The sequence below is a fragment of the Onthophagus taurus genome, chromosome 7 (assembly GCF_036711975.1).
Source record: "Onthophagus taurus isolate NC chromosome 7, IU_Otau_3.0, whole genome shotgun sequence".
NCBI lineage: Eukaryota > Metazoa > Arthropoda > Insecta > Coleoptera > Scarabaeidae > Onthophagus > Onthophagus taurus.
In genome coordinates, this window is record NC_091972.1 from 39,209,938 (window position 1) to 39,229,674 (window position 19,737).

The 19,737-nt window shown below is 34.6% G+C and overlaps 2 protein-coding genes across 2 annotated transcripts in view; one reads left to right on the forward strand and one right to left on the reverse strand.

The window, feature by feature from the left end:
- LOC111421256 (phospholipid-transporting ATPase ABCA3-like) overlaps positions 1-18,351 on the forward strand; it is a 41,573-nt gene extending 23,222 nt beyond the window's left edge. Inside the window, exons 6-14 of the mRNA XM_071198047.1 lie at positions 2,586-2,763; positions 11,767-11,992; positions 12,051-12,578; positions 12,637-12,969; positions 13,025-13,290; positions 13,360-13,479; positions 17,062-17,441; positions 17,756-17,939; positions 17,997-18,351. Coding sequence (XP_071054148.1) covers positions 2,586-2,763; positions 11,767-11,992; positions 12,051-12,578; positions 12,637-12,969; positions 13,025-13,290; positions 13,360-13,479; positions 17,062-17,441; positions 17,756-17,939; positions 17,997-18,155 — 2,374 coding nt within the window. The 3' untranslated portion in view covers positions 18,156-18,351. The remainder of the gene's footprint in view (positions 1-2,585; positions 2,764-11,766; positions 11,993-12,050; positions 12,579-12,636; positions 12,970-13,024; positions 13,291-13,359; positions 13,480-17,061; positions 17,442-17,755; positions 17,940-17,996) is intronic.
- Positions 1-19,737, reverse strand: part of LOC139430771 (uncharacterized) — a 154,987-nt gene that overhangs the window by 76,832 nt on the left and 58,418 nt on the right. The gene's annotated exons all lie outside the window — the stretch shown is intronic.

Consider the following 19,737-nt stretch of genomic DNA (forward strand, 5'->3'; position numbering starts at 1 on the left):
CTCCATATATATACTATCTTCTATATCGCTGACTAAGGCAGCAAAAGAGTGTAAACACTAGAGTGCAGATATATATATATCTGTCTCTGTCGTGCCCCCGTCTACTCAAGAGACATGCGTGAACACGTGGTGAGTACGCTTTTATCTTATTGGACGGTAAATTAAAAATTAATAGCAGCTGATGACCTTGATGTTTATAAAACACCAAATAAATGTTTGACATAAACATAACCTAAAATCTAAATATTTAGTTATATATATTATAGGTTTCATGTGTATAATAAATAATAACATAATTATTAACATATTTTAGGACTAAGCAATATAAAATGTAACTATTATTTGTTAAGAAAGTGAAGAAAATTTGTTAAAAGTAAAATAAAAAAGAAAAAGAGTAGGGGAGATATTTTTGGGGCCTAAAAATTGGTTGAGCAGGTAGAAGGAAAGATCTCAGTGTAATAAAAAAGAATTCAAAGCCCTCCTTTTCTTGAAACATTTTTCTTAAAAATTTAATTAATAATTACATCGATATGATGAAAATTTTATGATAGAATATTATGTACATTAAATAGTAAGTACCCTAAGTACATATTTTATATCTTTAATTAATGTAACAACTTCATTAAAAGGCGTATGCTCACAAATTATGTTAAAAATTAATAACTATATTTTGGTACACATTTTTAATAATTGCTATGTATATATGTATTAATTTAATTTTAAAGAATATAATGTTTAATGAACAACCTACATAAAGTTGATATTTAAAGCAATATTCAACGTCAATTTCACACAAAAGTACATATATTCTAATTTATTTGATGCATCTACGATAATTTATAATTAAAGTCAATTATCTACAATAATTGCATTTCAAAGCTGCATAAAATACGCGCGAAACACTTCAAACTCTTTAAAATTTACGATTCGCGCAAGCACCTTCACGATATGGGGGCACGACAAAGACAAAACATACATCATTCCGTCTGCTTTTGATGGAAACGCTCGCCACTCATTGCTTAGATAGGGAGTCAGCGATATAGGAGATAGTATATATATGGCTGACTATATATGGCCACTCATTGCTTAGATAGGGAGTCAGCGATATAGGAGATAGTATATATATGGCTGACTCCCTATCTAAGCAATGTGTGGCGAGCGTTTCCATCAAAAGCAGACGGAATGATATATGTTTTGTCTTTGTCGTGCCCCCATGTGGCGAAGGTGCTTGCGCGAATCGTAAATTTTAAAGAGTTTGGAGTGTTTCGCGCGTATTTTATGCAGCTTTGAAATGCAATTATTGTAGATAATTGACTTTAATTATAAATTATCGTAGATGCATCAAATAAATATTGCTTTAAATATCAACTTTATGTAGGTTGTTCATTAAACATTATATTCTTTAAAATTAAATTAATACATATATACATAGTAATTATTAAAAATGTGTACCAAAATATAGTTATTAATTTTTAACATAATTTGTGAGCTTTAATGAAGTTGTTACATTAATTAAAGATATAAAATATGTACTTAGGGTACTTACTATTTAATGTACATAATATTCTATCATAAAATGTTCATCATATCGATGTAATTATTAATTAAATTTTTAAGAAAAATGTTTCAAGAAAAGGAGGGCTTTGAATTCTTTTTTATTACACTGAGATCTTTCCTTCTACCTGCTCAACCAATTTTTAGGCCCCAAAAATATCTCCCCTACTCTTTTTCTTTTTTATTTTACTTTTAACAAATTTTCTTCACTTTCTTAACAAATAATAATTACATTTTAAATTGCTTAGTCCTAAAATATGTTAATAATTATGTTATTATACACATGAAACCTATAATATACATAACTAAATATTTAGATTTTAGGTTATGTTTATGTCAAACATTTATTTGGTGTTTTATAAACATCAAGGTCATCAGCTGCTATTAATTTTTAATTCACCGTCCAATAAGATAAAAGCGTACTCACCACGTGTTCACGCATGTCTCTTGAGTAGACGGGGGCACGACAGAGACAGATATATATATATCTGCACTCTAGTGTTTACACTCTTTTGCTGCCTTAGTCAGCGATATAGGAGATAGTATATATATGGTTATTTCTATGCTGTTTGCAACCAATCGCGCATTGTTGACGTAAACAGTTCCATGGTGGTGTTGAGAAGAGTTATTCCTCGATATTTTCAATGACTGAACGTGAAAGGAATGACTGAACATTAAGGATAAATCCTTTATAAACCTTTTAATGAAAAATTGATTGAGCAAATGAAAATGTTTGTGATGTAATAAATATCATGAACAGATCAATCAATATCATGCTTGATTAGTGATTGGGTTTTCAACTAGCTCCATGAAGCTATAGTAGCTTAATCAAATTATAATGTTAATTAAATTCTTCTGCATAAACTATTAAAATCTGTTCAACAAATAACGTGTAAAACTCCAATACTTCTTGTTGTCACATACCATAATAAAATTAAAAAAGAATTCATGTTCGTAAAAAAAAAACGTTGATAACACACTTAAAATATGATATTCACCTTTCTAATAAACCTTTCTTTGATTGAATAAAGGTGTATGGAAATATACAATGCCAAAATCAAAGCTGATGAGCACAGACAACAAGCAGGTGATCATATGTTGAGTTCTTTACCAAATGAAAATAAGAGCAATTATTGGTATAAATTTAAACTTATCGCAGACAAGAATTTGAAAATACATCGATCTATGATCACATCTTGGACAACCATGGTAAACAAGTAATAGTAATCTAAATTAAATTCTATATATTTTCCAATTTATAGGCCGTTTTTTATTTATATTCTAAATCAATGTTAAAATTTTCAAATTTATCTCATTTTCATATAGCATCGATAAAGATATAGAATTAACAAAAGGCACTTGATTCGTTGACAAAAATTCAAATATCTCGGTGATTTAAAAATGATCTCATAAAGAAAATTGTATCTTTTCTTTTTACTTTCTTTATTAATGGTTTATTAGTGGTTTCTAAATCAAGTGTTTTTTCAATTACCTTCATTTTATATTTTAGTTTATATAAATAGAGAGATGGCTGATGTCATCTACCCATTTTCTTAGTACGCCTTCTGATCTCTCTATTGCGCACTCCGTCTATGAGACTGATCCCCTGCATTGCCTTCTCCATGGCTCTTTTTGGTTTGTCCTTAGCCTATTAATTCGAACACTTTCCCTTTCTGGTTAATAGACACAGCTGGGTTTTTGAGGATGATGTCGAGTTTCCCAAACGCTGCCCATGTCAATACTATCCTTCTTGTTAATTCGGTGGTCTACTTTTCTATGCCCTGCTTATCAGTACGATGTCATCCACGAATTTCAGGTAATTTAGGTAGGTGTCCTCAATATTGATAGTCTCCACCGAAGGTAATTTCTCGAAGATGTTCTCCAGTGCTAACATGAATAGTGTAGGATCTTCTTCGTCGGCATATCTTCATCCAGTTAGTGTTGCATTGGTAAAATATAAATCTATTGGACAAGGTTAGAGTATCGTGAATCAGTTTTCATCTTGTCCATTACTTCTAGTATTGGTCATATCTCGACGAAGTCTTCTCGATTAGCATATCCATGATTTGGAGGTGATATATCGTGCTATAGCCTTTTCGAAAACCCGTTTGTTCGACTTTTCGACGTTTGCTTGAATTTCTTGGGCAATCGCCTTTTTTTGGACCGCAGGGTAACCTTCGCATTTCTCCACGCTGGCTGTTGGAATCCTCTGTTCCTACAGGCATCTGTTCCATAGGATGAGCAATGCCTCCAGTGATTTCCCTTTCATCTTGCATTTCGCCTGTAACTCTGTCTTTTCCAGGTACTTTTTCGTTCCTCATCCTCCTTAAAGCAATTCATCACTATCAATCTATAGTATCTCCTCTGAGCCCATATTTAAGATGGGATCGCCGTACTGTATTATTTGCGATAAAAGTTCTCGACGATTTTCACTACATTCACGATTTTTGTGACAATTTCTCTCGGTTCGTTTTTCATCTTGGAGATATGTGTTTTTCCTCAAGTTATCTTGAATCGTTGAATTCGCATGTTGGTATTGTTGGCGATTGCTTGTTGAGAAACCATATTGATTCTTCAATATGGTTTCTCAGATCTTTCCGGATTTCTTTCGGTATGATCTTGTTGAGGGTTTTATCGCGGTGGATGCATCCGCGTCTCTATTTGTTTGACGTCGCTCCTCTATGGGGATCATCGTATTGGCACTGAATCTTTTGCCCCTTGATTTGGTACGGGCGGATATTCTTTTGTTTGCCTCTTGAACGCTGTTGGTGATCTTCGCAGATAGTTCGTCGAGGTATATGCGACGCAAAGCTTTCGTTGATTACACCTTCGTCTGGATGGTTTCCTGATATTCGGGTTACCTTTGCTCTAGTTTTGCCAAAGTTGGATAACCACAGCTCTTTATCAGTTTGCGCCTCTCCAGCTTAGTGTCGACACTGATTTTCGCTTTATGGTTGCTGCCAATATTAAATGAGTTGAAGACACTGACATCGCTGTAGATCTCTCATGTCGTTCTCATTTTTTACCCTATTGTTTGGGCTTTCCTATGTGCACCTCCTATGGGGTGGTTTCTTTAAGTGAGTGTCGATGCAAATTAAACTTTCAGAGCTCAAGTAGTCCTGTAGCATTTGACCTCGTTCGTTCCTGTTTCCTAAGCCAAATGGCCCAATGTTCGGTACCAACCTCAAATTTTAAAATCACATAAACGATTTTGTATAGCGGGATCTGCTAAATCCAAACACCAACAATAAGAGTTTGGTTATACGTTTCCTTAATCTTGTAGATAATAATAATAATAATTTATTATGTTAATAACCCAGAGGGCATACATTCGTCACAATCGAAATAGAAATACAACATAAAAACATATATAAGAAAGAATAAATTACTAAATACATTACATTACATTAAACCCCTGATAAAATAATCGGTGTAATAAATCGGTGTCCGGTCAGTAGCAAACAAAGGCACAGTCGTAATACATCATAAAAATATCAATCGAAGGACTGTATATCGTTTAAGAAATCATCTATGGAGTAATACGCCTTCCCCACTAAAACATTTTTAATTTTGGTTACAAAAGCCTTATAAGGTAAGCTTCTATAACCACAATGCAAGACATTGAAGAACTTCACTCCATAGTAATTATATGCGTTTCTCGACCTCTCCAGTCGCAGTGCCTCCGGTCTAATGTCATTCCTCCCCCTAGTGCCATAATTGTGAAAATCACTATTTTTCCTGTGCTGACTATGATGTAAAAAAGTGAGCTTTAAACATTCCAAAATATATAATGAAGGAAGTGTTAATATTTTTAATTTGATAAAAGAAGGCCTACAGTCATCAGTATAGTTCAAGTTAGCAATATTTCTAATAGCTCTTCTTTGAATCCCAAATATTCTTTTATTGATCGGGTCCCCATTATTGATCATGTCCCCAGGCCAGTAACCCATAACTTAGATGGCTCTGAAAAAGCGCAAAATACGCGGAACGCAATACCCGAGTAGAGGAAAACTCAGACAGACGACCCAACAGAAAGGCAGTGGAGCTTAAGCGTGAAGCTAATTTCTCACCATGAACATTCCAGGTAAGCCCGGAATCCAGATGAACACCCAAAAACCTGACTCCTCTATCCGCTACATAGGATTTAATAGTAGTTTGCTTTAGTGTAAAGGTCATTACTTCTGTTTTATCAGCATTCAGTGTTAGACGATTACTTGCAAACCAATGCCTTGCCGATTTTAACATTAAATCTTGCAATCCCCTGGCATCAACGTCAGAATCATGTTTTGTCAGCAAACTTGTGTCATCCGCATACAAGATTGAACTTGAGCTTCCACCACTCAGGAAAAAAGGCAAATCATTTACATATATTAAGAATAAAATAGGACCCAAAATTGACCCCTGAGGAACACCACTTGTAATGTTCCCAGGGTTAGACATCACCTAGTTAAATTTAACAAATTGACTTCTATTTGTAAGATAAGATGACAAAAGCTTGCAAGCGTCCGGGGCGCAATTGTAAGCGTACAATTTACGCATTAAAATAGAATGGGACACGCAATCAAAAGCTTTGGTAAGATCCAAAAAACTAGCTTCAGTGTATTGCGACGCCTCAAAACCATCGACCACATACTCGATAAAATTTTGTATAGCCAGTGCCGTAGAGAGTCCTTTTCTAAAGCCAAATTGTTGTTTGTTAAAAATATTATTAGTTTCAAAATAATTGATTAATTGATTTTTCAGTAGCATTTCAAAAATTTTTGACAACACTGGCAGTATACTATAAATATAACACTGTGGAACATTTTCGGGGTCATTATCTGGGGGGTGAGAAATTCCAAGTTAGGATGAAAGTACTTGGCCAGTATAGTAAAACCTCCAAAGGGTTTGGCGTTCTCAGCCCAAACTTTTCTTTTATAACTTTTTATATCTCTTTCCTTATCTTGATGTTTGTTTGCTTAGTTTTTCAGTTATAACTTATAACTGAAGAATCATTGATGATTTCTCATTTCCTTCTTCAGCAAAGACTAAGACTTAGCTAATGCTTAAATAAATAATTTTCATTAATATATCCATGTAAAAAATGTAGTTGGACTAATTTAATCGATTGAAATCTTGAAAAAATTGTCAAATTTTGAAAAAAAAAAAAAATCTATAAAACACGTATAAGATAAGTCCAAAAGGGCTATAGACCTGAGTCTTCCTGCCCGAAGAGTATTGATTTGATGAAAATTAACAAAAATTAAGGAAAAACAAAGTTTATATGTTCATAAACATTGCTCTAGAGTCTAGGCCTTTTCGATGGTGATTGTTCGGGGCTGGGTACTGCAACTTCTGAAAATTCTGCATCATCAGGATAATCCATGTCTTCGAACACAAATCTACTCCACCAGCAAATTTCCGCAAGTATTGCTCTCGGCCACTGTTTTCCTCTGTATATGTGATTTGTTTTTTTATTAAAATGAGTTCGAAAAAAAATGCATGCTACATTTGACACATCCATTGTTGTGACAACCTGCCTGCAAATACGTCACACCATTTGCCACGCCCCGTAATGACAGCTAACAGGGCGTGGCAAATAGCCATGCCCCGCAATGACAGTTAATAGGGCAATTAACAGTCATTTATCTTTGTTTTTTTCATGGACAGTTATTTTGTTAGATTCTACTGTCCTTGGTTTAACAGCATTACTATGAAAACCTAAAATACACGTTATCATTAAAATTGAATATTTTTTATTATAACAAAATAATAAAACAATTCTTATGTGGTATACGCTCCACAATACGTATTTCACATTTTGTATGGACATAAACATTCAATTTAACGCGAAAAATGGAAGTGTGTAAGCCAGATTTAAATAGCTTTTGCTATTGCTGTGGTAAATATGTGTCAAAACATGAAAAAAAGGGAAATTTCAGTGGATATTTTGTTCAAACATACAAGATGTACTCCCACCAAAATGTTGTAGTGAACAAAAATTGGGTGTCAAATATAGTGTGTAAAAGTTGTTACAATTGTCTAATGGATTGGAAAAATAGAAGACGTGAATCTATGCCATTCGGTGTTCCAATGATTTGGACTAATCCTGGCGACGGTCACAATCCATTGAATTGCTAAGCATGTGCGAATAAAGAAGCCGCATTAAGAAAAACTGTAAGAAAATCGTATAATTACGTTGGTGTTGCAAGTGGCCAAAGACCATTGCTTCAGTCGTGCTACATTCCTGTGCCAAAATGTTTCAGCCCAGATATTCTATTCTCTGTGACTGCTCCGACTTTTGCAGCAACATATGATTCAAGTGATGATCCCGAGCCATCTGTATCCAATCAGCCTAATTTAATAAATCAACATCAGTTTGATTCCATTATTGCTAAATTGGAATTGATACAGCATAAATCAGAACAGCTGGTTTCGTTTTTGAAATCAAACAATCTTTTGGCAGCCGGTACGAAAGTCACAGCATATCGAAGTCGTCAGGCAACACTCCAAAATTTATTTGTTGTGAATGATGAAAAAACTCTGCATATTGCTCGGATGTAGGAAAATTGATGGACGCAATGGAAATAAAACATGAAGCAGATGACTGTTCAAAATTCAGCTTGAAAGAGGTTTTGCTGCATAAGACCAATGAAAAACCTTCAGTTCCAATCGCGTATAGTACAGAAACGAAAGAAACATATGATGCACTAGAACATATTTTAAAAATGGTTAACTACGCTAAACATATGTGGCGCATATGCTACGATTTAAAAGTTGTAGCATTGCTTTGCGGCCTTCGAAGCGGTTATATAAAATATATGTGCTTTTTGTGCGATTGGGACACAAGGTTTACCGGAAACCAATATGCATGCCACGAATGGAATCATAGAAACCACAGCAGGTTAGAAATGGCCAATATTATTCGTAAACCTCTGGTGCCGAAAGAGAAGATATTGCTGCCTCCATTGCACATTAAACTTGGAATTGTTAAGAAACTGGAATTGTTTCATCAAAACTGTCGCCAAACGAGATACAGTTTTCTTGTGTTTGAAATTAATTTACCGAGACTCATATTTTTTCAAACATATTTCTCATGATTTTCTATCGCAATAAATTCATTTTTTCCATTAGGCGTACTAAATGGTCCAGATATACGAAAGCTTATTAAAAGTGACGCATTTAACAATATTTTGATTAACGCTCAATTGAATGCTTGGAATGCAATTAAAGAAGTAATAGAAGGCTTGTTGGGAAAGCATCGTTCTAGCAACTACGATGTTTCTGTCGCCAGGATGTTAACATTGTTCTCGAAAATTGGCGTCACATTGAAAATTCACTATTTACATCATCTGCACTACTTCAGCAGAAAATTGGCCACTGAATCTGATGAACAAGTCTATCATCAAGTTGCTATGTCATGTAAAATTAAGTAATATCTATGAGATTTTTTTTCAAACTCATTTTAATAAAAAAAACAAATCACAGATACAGAGGAAAACAGTCGCTGAGCTGGTGGGGTAGACATGTGTTCGAAGACATGGATTATCCCGATGATGAGGAATTTTCAGAAGTTGCAGTAGGGTCAGCAATGGAGTCACAAGTTGACATTATGTGTGGCTTAGAAACTGATGACAGCGATGATTGCGATAGCGATGACACTCTAAAGCAATGTTTATGAACATATAAACTTTGTTTGTCCTTAATTTTTGTTAGTTTTCATCAAATCAATGGTCTTCGGGCAGGAAGACTCAGGTCTATAGCCCTTTTGGACGTATCTTATATTTGTTTTATATATGTAAACTGACCGGCAAAAAAAACCGGCCACTATACATTAGCCACAACTTCAAAGCTGGCTTTCTCGCGAACCGCGCATTCGATTTTGATGATTATTTTTTTAATGGAAAGGTTGATTCTTTTATAATAATCCTGCGATAGAAATTTTGATTCTGATTTTAATTTGAACATATACGGGTTGAGAAAAATGAGAAAAACTTTTCTTCTCGAAATTTGTAACACCCTGTGGGGTGCAACTGCTACAGCAGAGGGTACTACCTGGAATCAAACAGTAGCCCAATCTTTTCTGAGTATTTTCTTTTTTTATTCACTCTATTATCTTTGTTACTAACGAAGATGCAGTATTTTAAAGCGATCGCCTGTGAAAACAAGATGAGTGACAATAGTAGCTGATGACCGTTTTATTGTTCTAAGCAATCGCAGAACGACAGCTATAGAAGCTCGGCGTCGTCTTCAAATGGTGCACGTTGTTGATGTCAGTGAGAGAACCATTTGCTGAAAACTTGCTAGAAGTAATCTGGCTGCAAGAAGGCTGCCAAAGGACCGAGGCTGCTTCCAAGATATCGACGAACCCGTCTTCAATCTGCACGCTTACATGTGAATTGGGAAATCGAGCAATGGAGGAAAGTCCTTTTTACGGATGAGTAGTGGTTTTGTCTACTATCAACAATCAAATGGGAGGACACGACAGCTTCTTGCAGAATATCTTGGATATAACGTTGGGCATTTAGCGTGACATTTTCAACAAAGATGGGCGCTGTATGCGTTTCCGTCGAAATACCCGCCCATACCATGACCGAACCTCCATGGAAAGGTACTCTTTCCGAAATTGTGCAGGTCGCAAAGCTTTCATTACGACGTCTCCACACTCATACTCGACCATCAGGTGAACGGAGACAAAATCGGGACTCGTCAGTGAAGAGCACCTTACTCCATTGTTCCATTCCCCAATTTGTATGTACGCGCCCAAATTCTTCAATTTGGTGCTCGCCGATGTCTTTGGAGCAGGCGCTGTGTTTTGCAAGTCTTCGACGAATGGTTCTTTCACTTACATCAACCCCACGCACCATTTGAAGACGATGGCGAGTTTCTACAGCTGTCGTTCTACGATTTCTCAGAGTTTTTAGAATAATAAATCGGTCATCAACTGCCGTTGTCACTCATCTTCTACCGGAACCTTGCCGCCTAGTAAAATTTCCTGTTTCCACATATCGGTTCTAGGTATCCTGAACTGTTGTTCGTGGTATACCCAACGTATAGGCAACGTACCGCTGACTTTTGCCATCCTCAATTAAAGTAACAATACGGGCAACATCAGTTACTGACAACGGCATCTTTAACAACCGTCAATTTACTATTCGAAACAACTCTCATACGCTACCTAGCGCTCCACCTTAGATTTGTTATGCTTGTTTGTTTTGTTTTCACAGGCGTTCGCTCTAAAACACTGCATCTTCGTTAGTAGTAGAGATAATAGAGTGAATAAAAAAACAAACTGTTCAGAAAAGATTGGGCTACCGTTTGATTCCAGTTAACACCCTCTGCTGTAGCATCTGCACCCCACAGGGTAATAAAAATTTCGAGAAAAAAAATTATTCTCATTTTTGCACCCCATATATGCTCAAATTAATGTCCGAATAAAAATTTTTATGGCAGGATTGTTACAGAAGAATCAACCTTTCAATCAAAAAAAGAATCATCAAAATCGAATTAGTGGTTCGCGAGAAACCCTGCTTTGAAATTGTGGCTAAATTTTAGTGGCCGGTTTTTTTTGCCGGTCAGTGTATTTTTTTAATTTATTCGTATTTGTTATAGTTATTATTTTTATATTCCAAATAAATATTGTTCTATCTCTCTCTAATATAGTACCACTATATTACTATATACTTATATTAGAATACTCTTTTATAGTTACAATTCGTAGAACTCTCGAGTAAAGATGTTATTTTTCAAAGGGAATTTTTTTTTCGAAATTTGACAATTTTTTGAAAATTTCAGTCTATAAAATTAGCCCAACTTAATTTTTTACATGGATATATTAATGAAAATCATTTATTTAAGCCTTAGCTAAGCCTTAGTCTTTGCTGAAGAAGGAAATGAGAAATCATCAATGATTCTTGAGTTATAACTGAAAAACTAAGCAAACAAACATCAATAATGAAAGAAATATAAAAGGCCATAAAAAAAAAGTTTGGGCTGAGAACGCCAAACCCTTTGGAGGTTTTACTATATTGACCTAGTACTTTCACCCTGACTTAAAATTTTTTACCCCCCAGAATTGCTGTTGCACTGTGTAATCATATTGTTCGTAATCATTCCTGAATGAATATTACTCCAGGAAAACACGGTTTTAATTGATTAGATTTTAATAAAAAATGGCCTTAATCTCAATATTTGTTTTTAACTAATTCTTTGCATCAATTTCTAATTCTTTAGATTATTCTCTTTTATTTATTTTTCGTCTTAACTTTTACCATGAACGACAGCGGATATAGAAACCTTAGCAAAGATGGTAAAAGACTCCCGCTTAGTTTAGATTCATACGGGATCACAAAAGTCTATTATGAAACGAATTGTGATGGAACGAAGATAGAACGCATATTTACAAGTCTAGTCGAATCGACTTCGTCAAGAGCACATAAAGTTGAAAACATTTCGAAAAGTAAAAATTATGTGAAATTGTTAATAAATTTAATACGACTATTTTTGTTTTTTTTTAGCTGTAATCGACGTTGGATTTAATAATATTGTAGAATACAAACAGAAGCTAATAGTGGGGGCCAAGATTATTTGCGATGAAACCTCGAAACCTCTAAAAATTATGGTCATGTATGGAAATCACCCCATTCATGGAGCTCCTATATCCTTAAATTTAATTACAAACGTTCTTGTAAAATATTTAACTGACGAAAATCGTGAAATAATTGCTTCGAATACACCTTTAAGATCAGCGAAACACGGAAATCAACCCAAGAACGTATTTTTAGCGGATTACATCATATCTTGGGTGATACTTTTGTCGAACGCTTGTTTATTTTCTGTCGTTATGTTTTCTGCTTTGCCGACATTAGAAACAAGCTCATTTATAAAAACCTTATCCAGGATTTACAAATTAAATTCACTTCCTTACTGGTTTTTTAATTACGTTATAGATATACTATTGTATCTTATTATTATTATAATACCGATTATGGTTTTGGGAATAGCTTCCACTTTAAATTTCGTGATACTGCAAACAAGTGGTTATTGTAACTATTACATTTTGTAAACATGTTTATCTCGAATTTAAATTGATTATTGTTTTAGGGAATTTAGTAAGTATCCTGATTTTGTATGGGATAACTATGATTCCGCATACATATCTTTATTGCTTTTTCCAATCATCAGTTTCGAATGCAATTGCGGTATTATTAATACTGAATATGTTAAATTCGGTTCTGGTTGCTATGACGTTTGTACTCAAGGAATATTTTGGTCTAGAATTATTTCTTTACATTTTTTCGATAATCGATCCTCATGTTGTTTTTACTTACACTTTATCCGTTTTTTGCCAAAAAATGATCAACAATCACAATTGGGATGTGAAAACACCGGAACAAAAAGAAATAATCTGTTATGATACACCTTTACCTTGCTGCGGTAAATTTAAACTCTTGATATTTTAAAAACTATTACAATCTTGTGTTGGTTTTAGATCCAGAAAGTGTTAAGTGTACAGAAGAGAGAGCTTATATACCATATCCACTTTATCTTTATATAAGCACTGTATCGGCTGTGATTATATTATTTACAATCATTATAATGGATAGTGGAAATACATATTGGAAAAATATTTTCAGAAAGCCTGAAGAAAATGTTACATTTGGCGCTAAAGGAGTACAAAAAAGCTACAAAAGCGGTATATTAGGATCAATATTCAAATCGGCTCCTATAAAAGTTGTTAAAGATCAATCATTTGAGGTAATAACATTTTTATTTAAGTTAAGTTTTTTGCATTATAATGTTATGTATTATTATTTTCTTTTTGAGGTATCCAAAGGAGAATGTTGTGGTTTCATTGGAGTTAATGGATCCGGTAAAACTACATCATTTAAAATACTAACAAATCAAGAACAACCAGACGAAGGTGTAATTTATAAAGACAAACATGTATGTTTTTAGATACAACAGTATAATGCAGTGGTATTCAAACATTTTGGCTGCATGACCCCAAATGGTACACAGAGGTGACATGCCGACCCAAACTTAAAATAATAATTTAATTCTAGTTGTTCCAAAAATTGGGAGAGGTATTATTATATCAAGAAGATGTTAATTTGTTTTTATTTTTTTTGTTTCATACATAGCAAATATATTATGTTAAAACAAGTACCTACAATAAGCAGAATATCAACTCTGCAGTTAACAAATATTAGGTTCAAAATCAACATTAACGATTTATAACTATTAAAATTATAATATGGCGTACACGTAGGAACTTCATCAAAAATCAATACAAAAGAAAAAAATTTAATGAGATCTGTGAGCCTGTTTCTTATTTACAAGTGCTGATATATCTGGCTCTATTTTGCTCAATTTGAGTCTTAAAGGTGGCTCTATTGCTATTTTGTTTCGGTATTTCGATTTTAGGTAGAGAAATTGGGAAAATCCCAACTCGCACATATAAGATGACGCAAATGGTAATAATACCTTCAGAGCTTCATCAGACAGTTCTGGATATTCATTTCGAACTTTAAGCCAAAAATTGCTCAATTTAAGTTCTTTGAAAATTAATTGTAATTCTCCATCAGATGATAACTCAATTAGTTTTTCACTAAAATGAAATGGGTAATTTACATTGAAAGGGATTTCGAATCCAGTCAAAGTTAGAAAAATCTTCCGGAAAATAAGTACTAAATTGACATTTTAAATCTGTCAATTGAGATGTTATATCTTTAACAATCGATTAAATAACTTTGAACTTGTTTTCTATAACAAAACATTCTAATGTTGGAAATGCTGCAAAATTATTCTCCTTGCAGTATGAGCACCACAAATCTATTTTTTTTGTAAAGGCTTTAATTTTATCATTGGCCACTAATATATTTAATTGTTCACCTTCAAGACTTAAATTCAACTCGTTTAATTTGAGAAAAATGTCACTTAAGTAAGGTAACCTACATAGCCATTCTTCATCGGTTAAAAAGTTTGTAAATTTTTTGTCTTTATCATTATCATTTAAAAACACAAACACTTCTTTTTTAAGTTCAAATAGTCTCGTTAGAACCCTACCCCTCGAAAGCCAACGAACCTCTGTATGTAAAAGAAGATGCTGATGCTCACTACCCATTTTTTTGCATATGTGCGCAAAAATCCTTGAGTTCAGAGGACGCGCCTTTATAAAATTTATTATTTTAACTCCAGTATCTAAGACAGACATTAAGTTCGGTGGCATGTTTTTCATGTTACATTGGGTGAAACTTCTTTGATTCGGGCTAGAAGTCCGCTGTGTTTTCCAACCATGGCACGAGCTCCATCACTGTACACACCCACACAATTTTCCCAAGAAATATTGTTGTTTCCCGTGATGTAAGAGTTTACCGATTTAAAAATTTCTTCACCCGTAGTTCTTTGTAGTTCCTTGCAAAAAAGAAAGTCAACTACTTCATTTTTGTATTCATATTTTGCAAAACAAATTGGTTGTGCAGCATTTTGGCAATCCGTAGATTCATCCAATTGAAGACTAAAAAATTTACTTTTTCGAATTCTCATTATAATTTCGTTTTCCACATTTTCTGCCATTTCAAATATTCTGCGGCTAACTGTTGTATCCGAGAGTGGTATTTGAGATATTTGTTGCATTTTCTTTTCGCCAAACATAATGGCTGCTATATCTTGGGCTGCTGGAGCAATTAAGTCTTCAGCAATTGTGTACGGTTTGATAGATTTTGCTATACGATAGCTCACTCGATATGAAGCCTCCAATGCTTTTTTGTTAACGTCGGTAAAAGTAGTCATAAAATTTTGTTTACATTTCAAATGACCTACTTTTTTCTGAAAAAATTCAACGGGTTTACCTACGGATTCTGGGTGTTTCGTGTGTAGGTGTCTCTGCAGTTTATTTGGTTTCAGTGATTCGTTTGACAGCACTGTCAGACACATTACACATCTAGCCCTTGGTTCATCATCTTCAGTACATACGAAACCATATTTTATAAACTCATCATCGAACTTACGAACCCGTTTGTTTGCTTTTACTTCTTTATTTGTCGACGCTGAGGAAACAGAAGCTTCAGCACGTATTTGGTCCGTGTCGGAAGATAAATTAACCGAAATCGAAGCACTCTTCTCGATATTTGTTTCTCCATTGTCTGTTTTATCAATTATTTTACCAGTTTTTAGCCACTTATCCATGATTTTGAAATTTGTATGTTAAGTTGTCCGTTTATGACAAGTACTAATTGTAAGTTAAACACGAAATTTTATTGCTAAATAACAACTACACTCGCAAATGCGCCACGCTGAACTTGTTTGCCAAGTCATGTGATTCCCCGAAAACGAATTACTGCCGGCCCAAAGTAGATTGGCCTGTGAAGGTCAGATGCGCACTGGCAAACGGTTGAACCGTCTCTCTCTTTAACGATTAACCGTCGCACTCCCACTTCGGCGCAGTAGTGACCTTCACAGGCCAATCTACTTTTATGTCGGCTGTACGCGACGTCGTTCCATATACAGGGTGCGAGAAGTCAGTTAACCGATATTAATAAAAAAATATGAAATTGCATTAAAATATTTGTACTTATTAAATTAAATGAATAAAAAGGATTAAATTTGACTAAATTTACAATAAATTACTGATTATTAACTAATTATCTATAAATTATTAGTAGCAGTTAACTGACTTTTCCCACACCGTATATAGTTCGTTCAAAATTTGTTGATTTTAAAATTACAGTAATTTATCAAAAATTTAAAATGAAATTATACGTTTTAGAAACTAATATATGTGTATGTATTCTACTAAATTTATTTGGAATTATTTCATCCACCTTGCGACCCCGAAAAAACTTTTCGCGTCCCCATTTTGGGTCGCGACCCATAGTTTGAATACCACTGGTATAATGCATAGACTATTTGTTGTCAACTAGTATACATGTTTTTAATCTTCTTGATATTCGCATTGAGTTGTCTTCTGTTTTTCTTTCGACATAAAAAGTAGGATTTCGGATTAGAATTGTTGATATAATGTGCATAATAACACTTAAATGCAAAATTTGGAATATATCTTAAAAGAATGAAAAGTACATCCATCCAATGGCGTTATAGCCCAATAAGAGCCTTAGCCTACTCAATTTTCCTCTTCCATCCATCACTGATCTCTGATGCTCTTTTCCAGTTTACAGCTCCTAACATGTTCCTGGCATCCTTCCAAACGTCATCCGCATCATGCTTTGGATTTACCAACCGGCCATCAACCTTTAAGCAGTTCTGCTAGTATCTTCTTTGGTACTCTTCCATCCGATATTCTCTGAACATGCCCTGCTCATGTTCACCGTTTGAGCTTTATATATATATTCTGACACTCGTTGTTCCTCATGTATTTTTGATACAGTTCGTGGTTCATCCTTGATTGGTCCCTTTATTTTTCTTAAGATTTTTCTCTCTCGTTTATTTCACGCTCTTGACCTTGAATAATTTTAAGGTCAAGGTCTTGAAATTGCTGATAACTTACCTACTCATTTTTTTTTGTAGTCATTAATTGGATATTGTCCTCAACAACATTCTTTACTATATTCTTTTACTGGAAAAGAGCTACTTACTTACTTTGGCAAATTAAGAAATCCATTCATTGACGAGAAAATCATAGATGAATTACTTGAAAAATGCGATTTAGATAAATTTAAAAATAAGCCATGTGGTACTTACAGCAGAGGGAATAAGAGAAAATTAAATATCTGCATAGCACTGATAAAAGATCCCGATATTATTATAGTCGATGAACCTACATCGGGCCTTGATCCAGAAAGCAGAGAAAAACTAATGATGTTCTTAATGGAAACTAAAGCACGTTTGAAATCAGCTTTACTTTTTACGTCACATGCTATGAATGAATATGAATTACTCTGTGATAAGTAATGATAGATATATGTACTGTGCGATCAAGAATAATTGAAACTGCTTTAGTTTGAATAGTGACATTATGTTTGTTTAACTTTAAACAGAAAAACGTTTCTAACTGGTTGTAAATTTGAATCGAAGTAACTTATATTAAATAATGCCCAGATATTTCATGACACATACATCGAATTACCAACCAATCAGAAACTAATGTTATTTACTTTTATTAAAAAGTTTGAAGGCAGTAGTTACAAGTAACAAACATTTCCGATTCTTGGTCGTTAGGTATTTAATATAATACGAGCAAAAATTTACCATTTCATTTCAGATTCTTAGTAATGGGAGTGGAGGGAGTTAAACATGATGAATGTTATACGGCAAATGAATTAAAAGAAAGGTTTAACCTCGGTCATATTGTTCAAATCAAAGTAAAGACGGGTGAACCATGCGACCCAATATTACACGCTTTAATAGAGTTGCTTGTGGACGTTTCTAAAGTAACTTATAAAAATGTATAGTTCATGGATTTATTTTAAAAATATGTATTTTTAATTCCTGTATTTTTTTAGTACATTTTAACTGTTTCCATTAAGAACTCTGATTTGTGTTCAATTATAGATGCGCTGACAAAAATAAAAAGTGAAAGAACGGATGTCACTAATTTCATGGTGAAGGAATCATTTTTGGATGGACTTTTCTTAGAAATCATGAAAGGAATCAATAAATAACATTAATCGAAAAGAGATAACTTTCATTCACCTAATTTTATGGGTTACAATTTATAAGCTATCATTTATAAACATTTTATTGTACGATCATTTCTTAAATTTAATATAGTAAAGTAGAAGACAAAATATAGTAGATAAAGTATATTTTTGTAAAAAAAAACAAACATTTACAATAAATCATCACTTTTAAGAACCAGTTGCTTGCTTTTAAAGCAATCAAAATAAAACCTTTATGAAAATTTGAGAATTCACACACACAAAATCGCGGCAGAAACTTTAGTTCATAATAAAGAGCGTTTTAAAGTATACTATGATAAAACAAATAAGGATTTGATTTCGCAAGGAAAATTTAAATTCGCAAGGTTATGTAACCTTGATACTTATGTGTATTTTGAGTGCTCAATCTCATTACACCTCAGTGCTCTCAATGTCAGCAATGAAAGAAAACGCGAGAAAGGCTACCTCTCGACGATTGTAATACCTAAATACTCCGTTGATAGTGACGAAGCGAGGAAACCCAACCCCATGTGTATTTTTGATACATCGACCTATAAGATAGCATTGTATATGTTGCTTTATAGAAATATAGTATAGAAATATACATACCTTATCCTTAAGGACGCCCCGAATAATGTAATAGAGAGCGCAGGCGGACTAGCAACCAGACAGCACGGCTTCCGCATTGGCAGATCGACCATAGGAGCCGTCAAAGAAATAGTCCAAACTTTTAAGGAGGCTCAACGAAAAAACCATTACTCTAGGCCCATCGTAGTACTGATCACCTTAGACATTAGAAACGCGTTTAACTCTGCGCGCTGGGAGGAGATCCTCCATGCCTTGGAACGAAACTTCGCAACCCCGGACTATCTGATGCGGATTCTGGGAAGTTACTTCACGAATAGGATTCTATCCTACGATACCCTACAAGGCCCAAGAACAAAGAGGATGACGTGCGGAGTGACGCAGGGGTCCGTCCTCGGCCCGGTGCTGTGGAACGTCTTCTACGACGGGATTCTGCGGCTGCAGATGCCTGACGGAGTTTTTCTTGTGGGCTACGCGGACGATTTGGCTGCGGTGATCCAGGCACGGAACGAAACCGAGGCTCAGAGAAGTATAAACAGAGTAATGAGAAGGACAAGCTGTTGGATGATGGACCGCGGTCTGGCCCTTGCGGCTGATAAAACGGAAATCATCCTGCTTACTGGACGCCGCATACCACTGGAGATAGGTTTCAAAGTTCAAGAGACCGAAATCGTCAGTCGGAAAGCCCTGAAATATTTGGGGGTAACGCTCGACAATAGACTAACATTCCGAGATCATGTGAGGTGTGCCTGCGATAGAGCGGCAAAAATTACAACAATGCTGAGTCGCATAATAGGAAATGTTGGCGGACCGACTGCGACCAAGCGCAGATTACTTATGGAGGTCTCAAATACCATAATGTTATACGGCTGCGAGATCTGTACCGATGATCTAAGGCAGGATAGCCGCAAACGTCTCATATCAGTCCAAAGAAGAAGTGCCCTGCGGATTACATCTGCGTATAGAACAGTGTCAGGACCTGCGGTGCTTGTAATCGCTG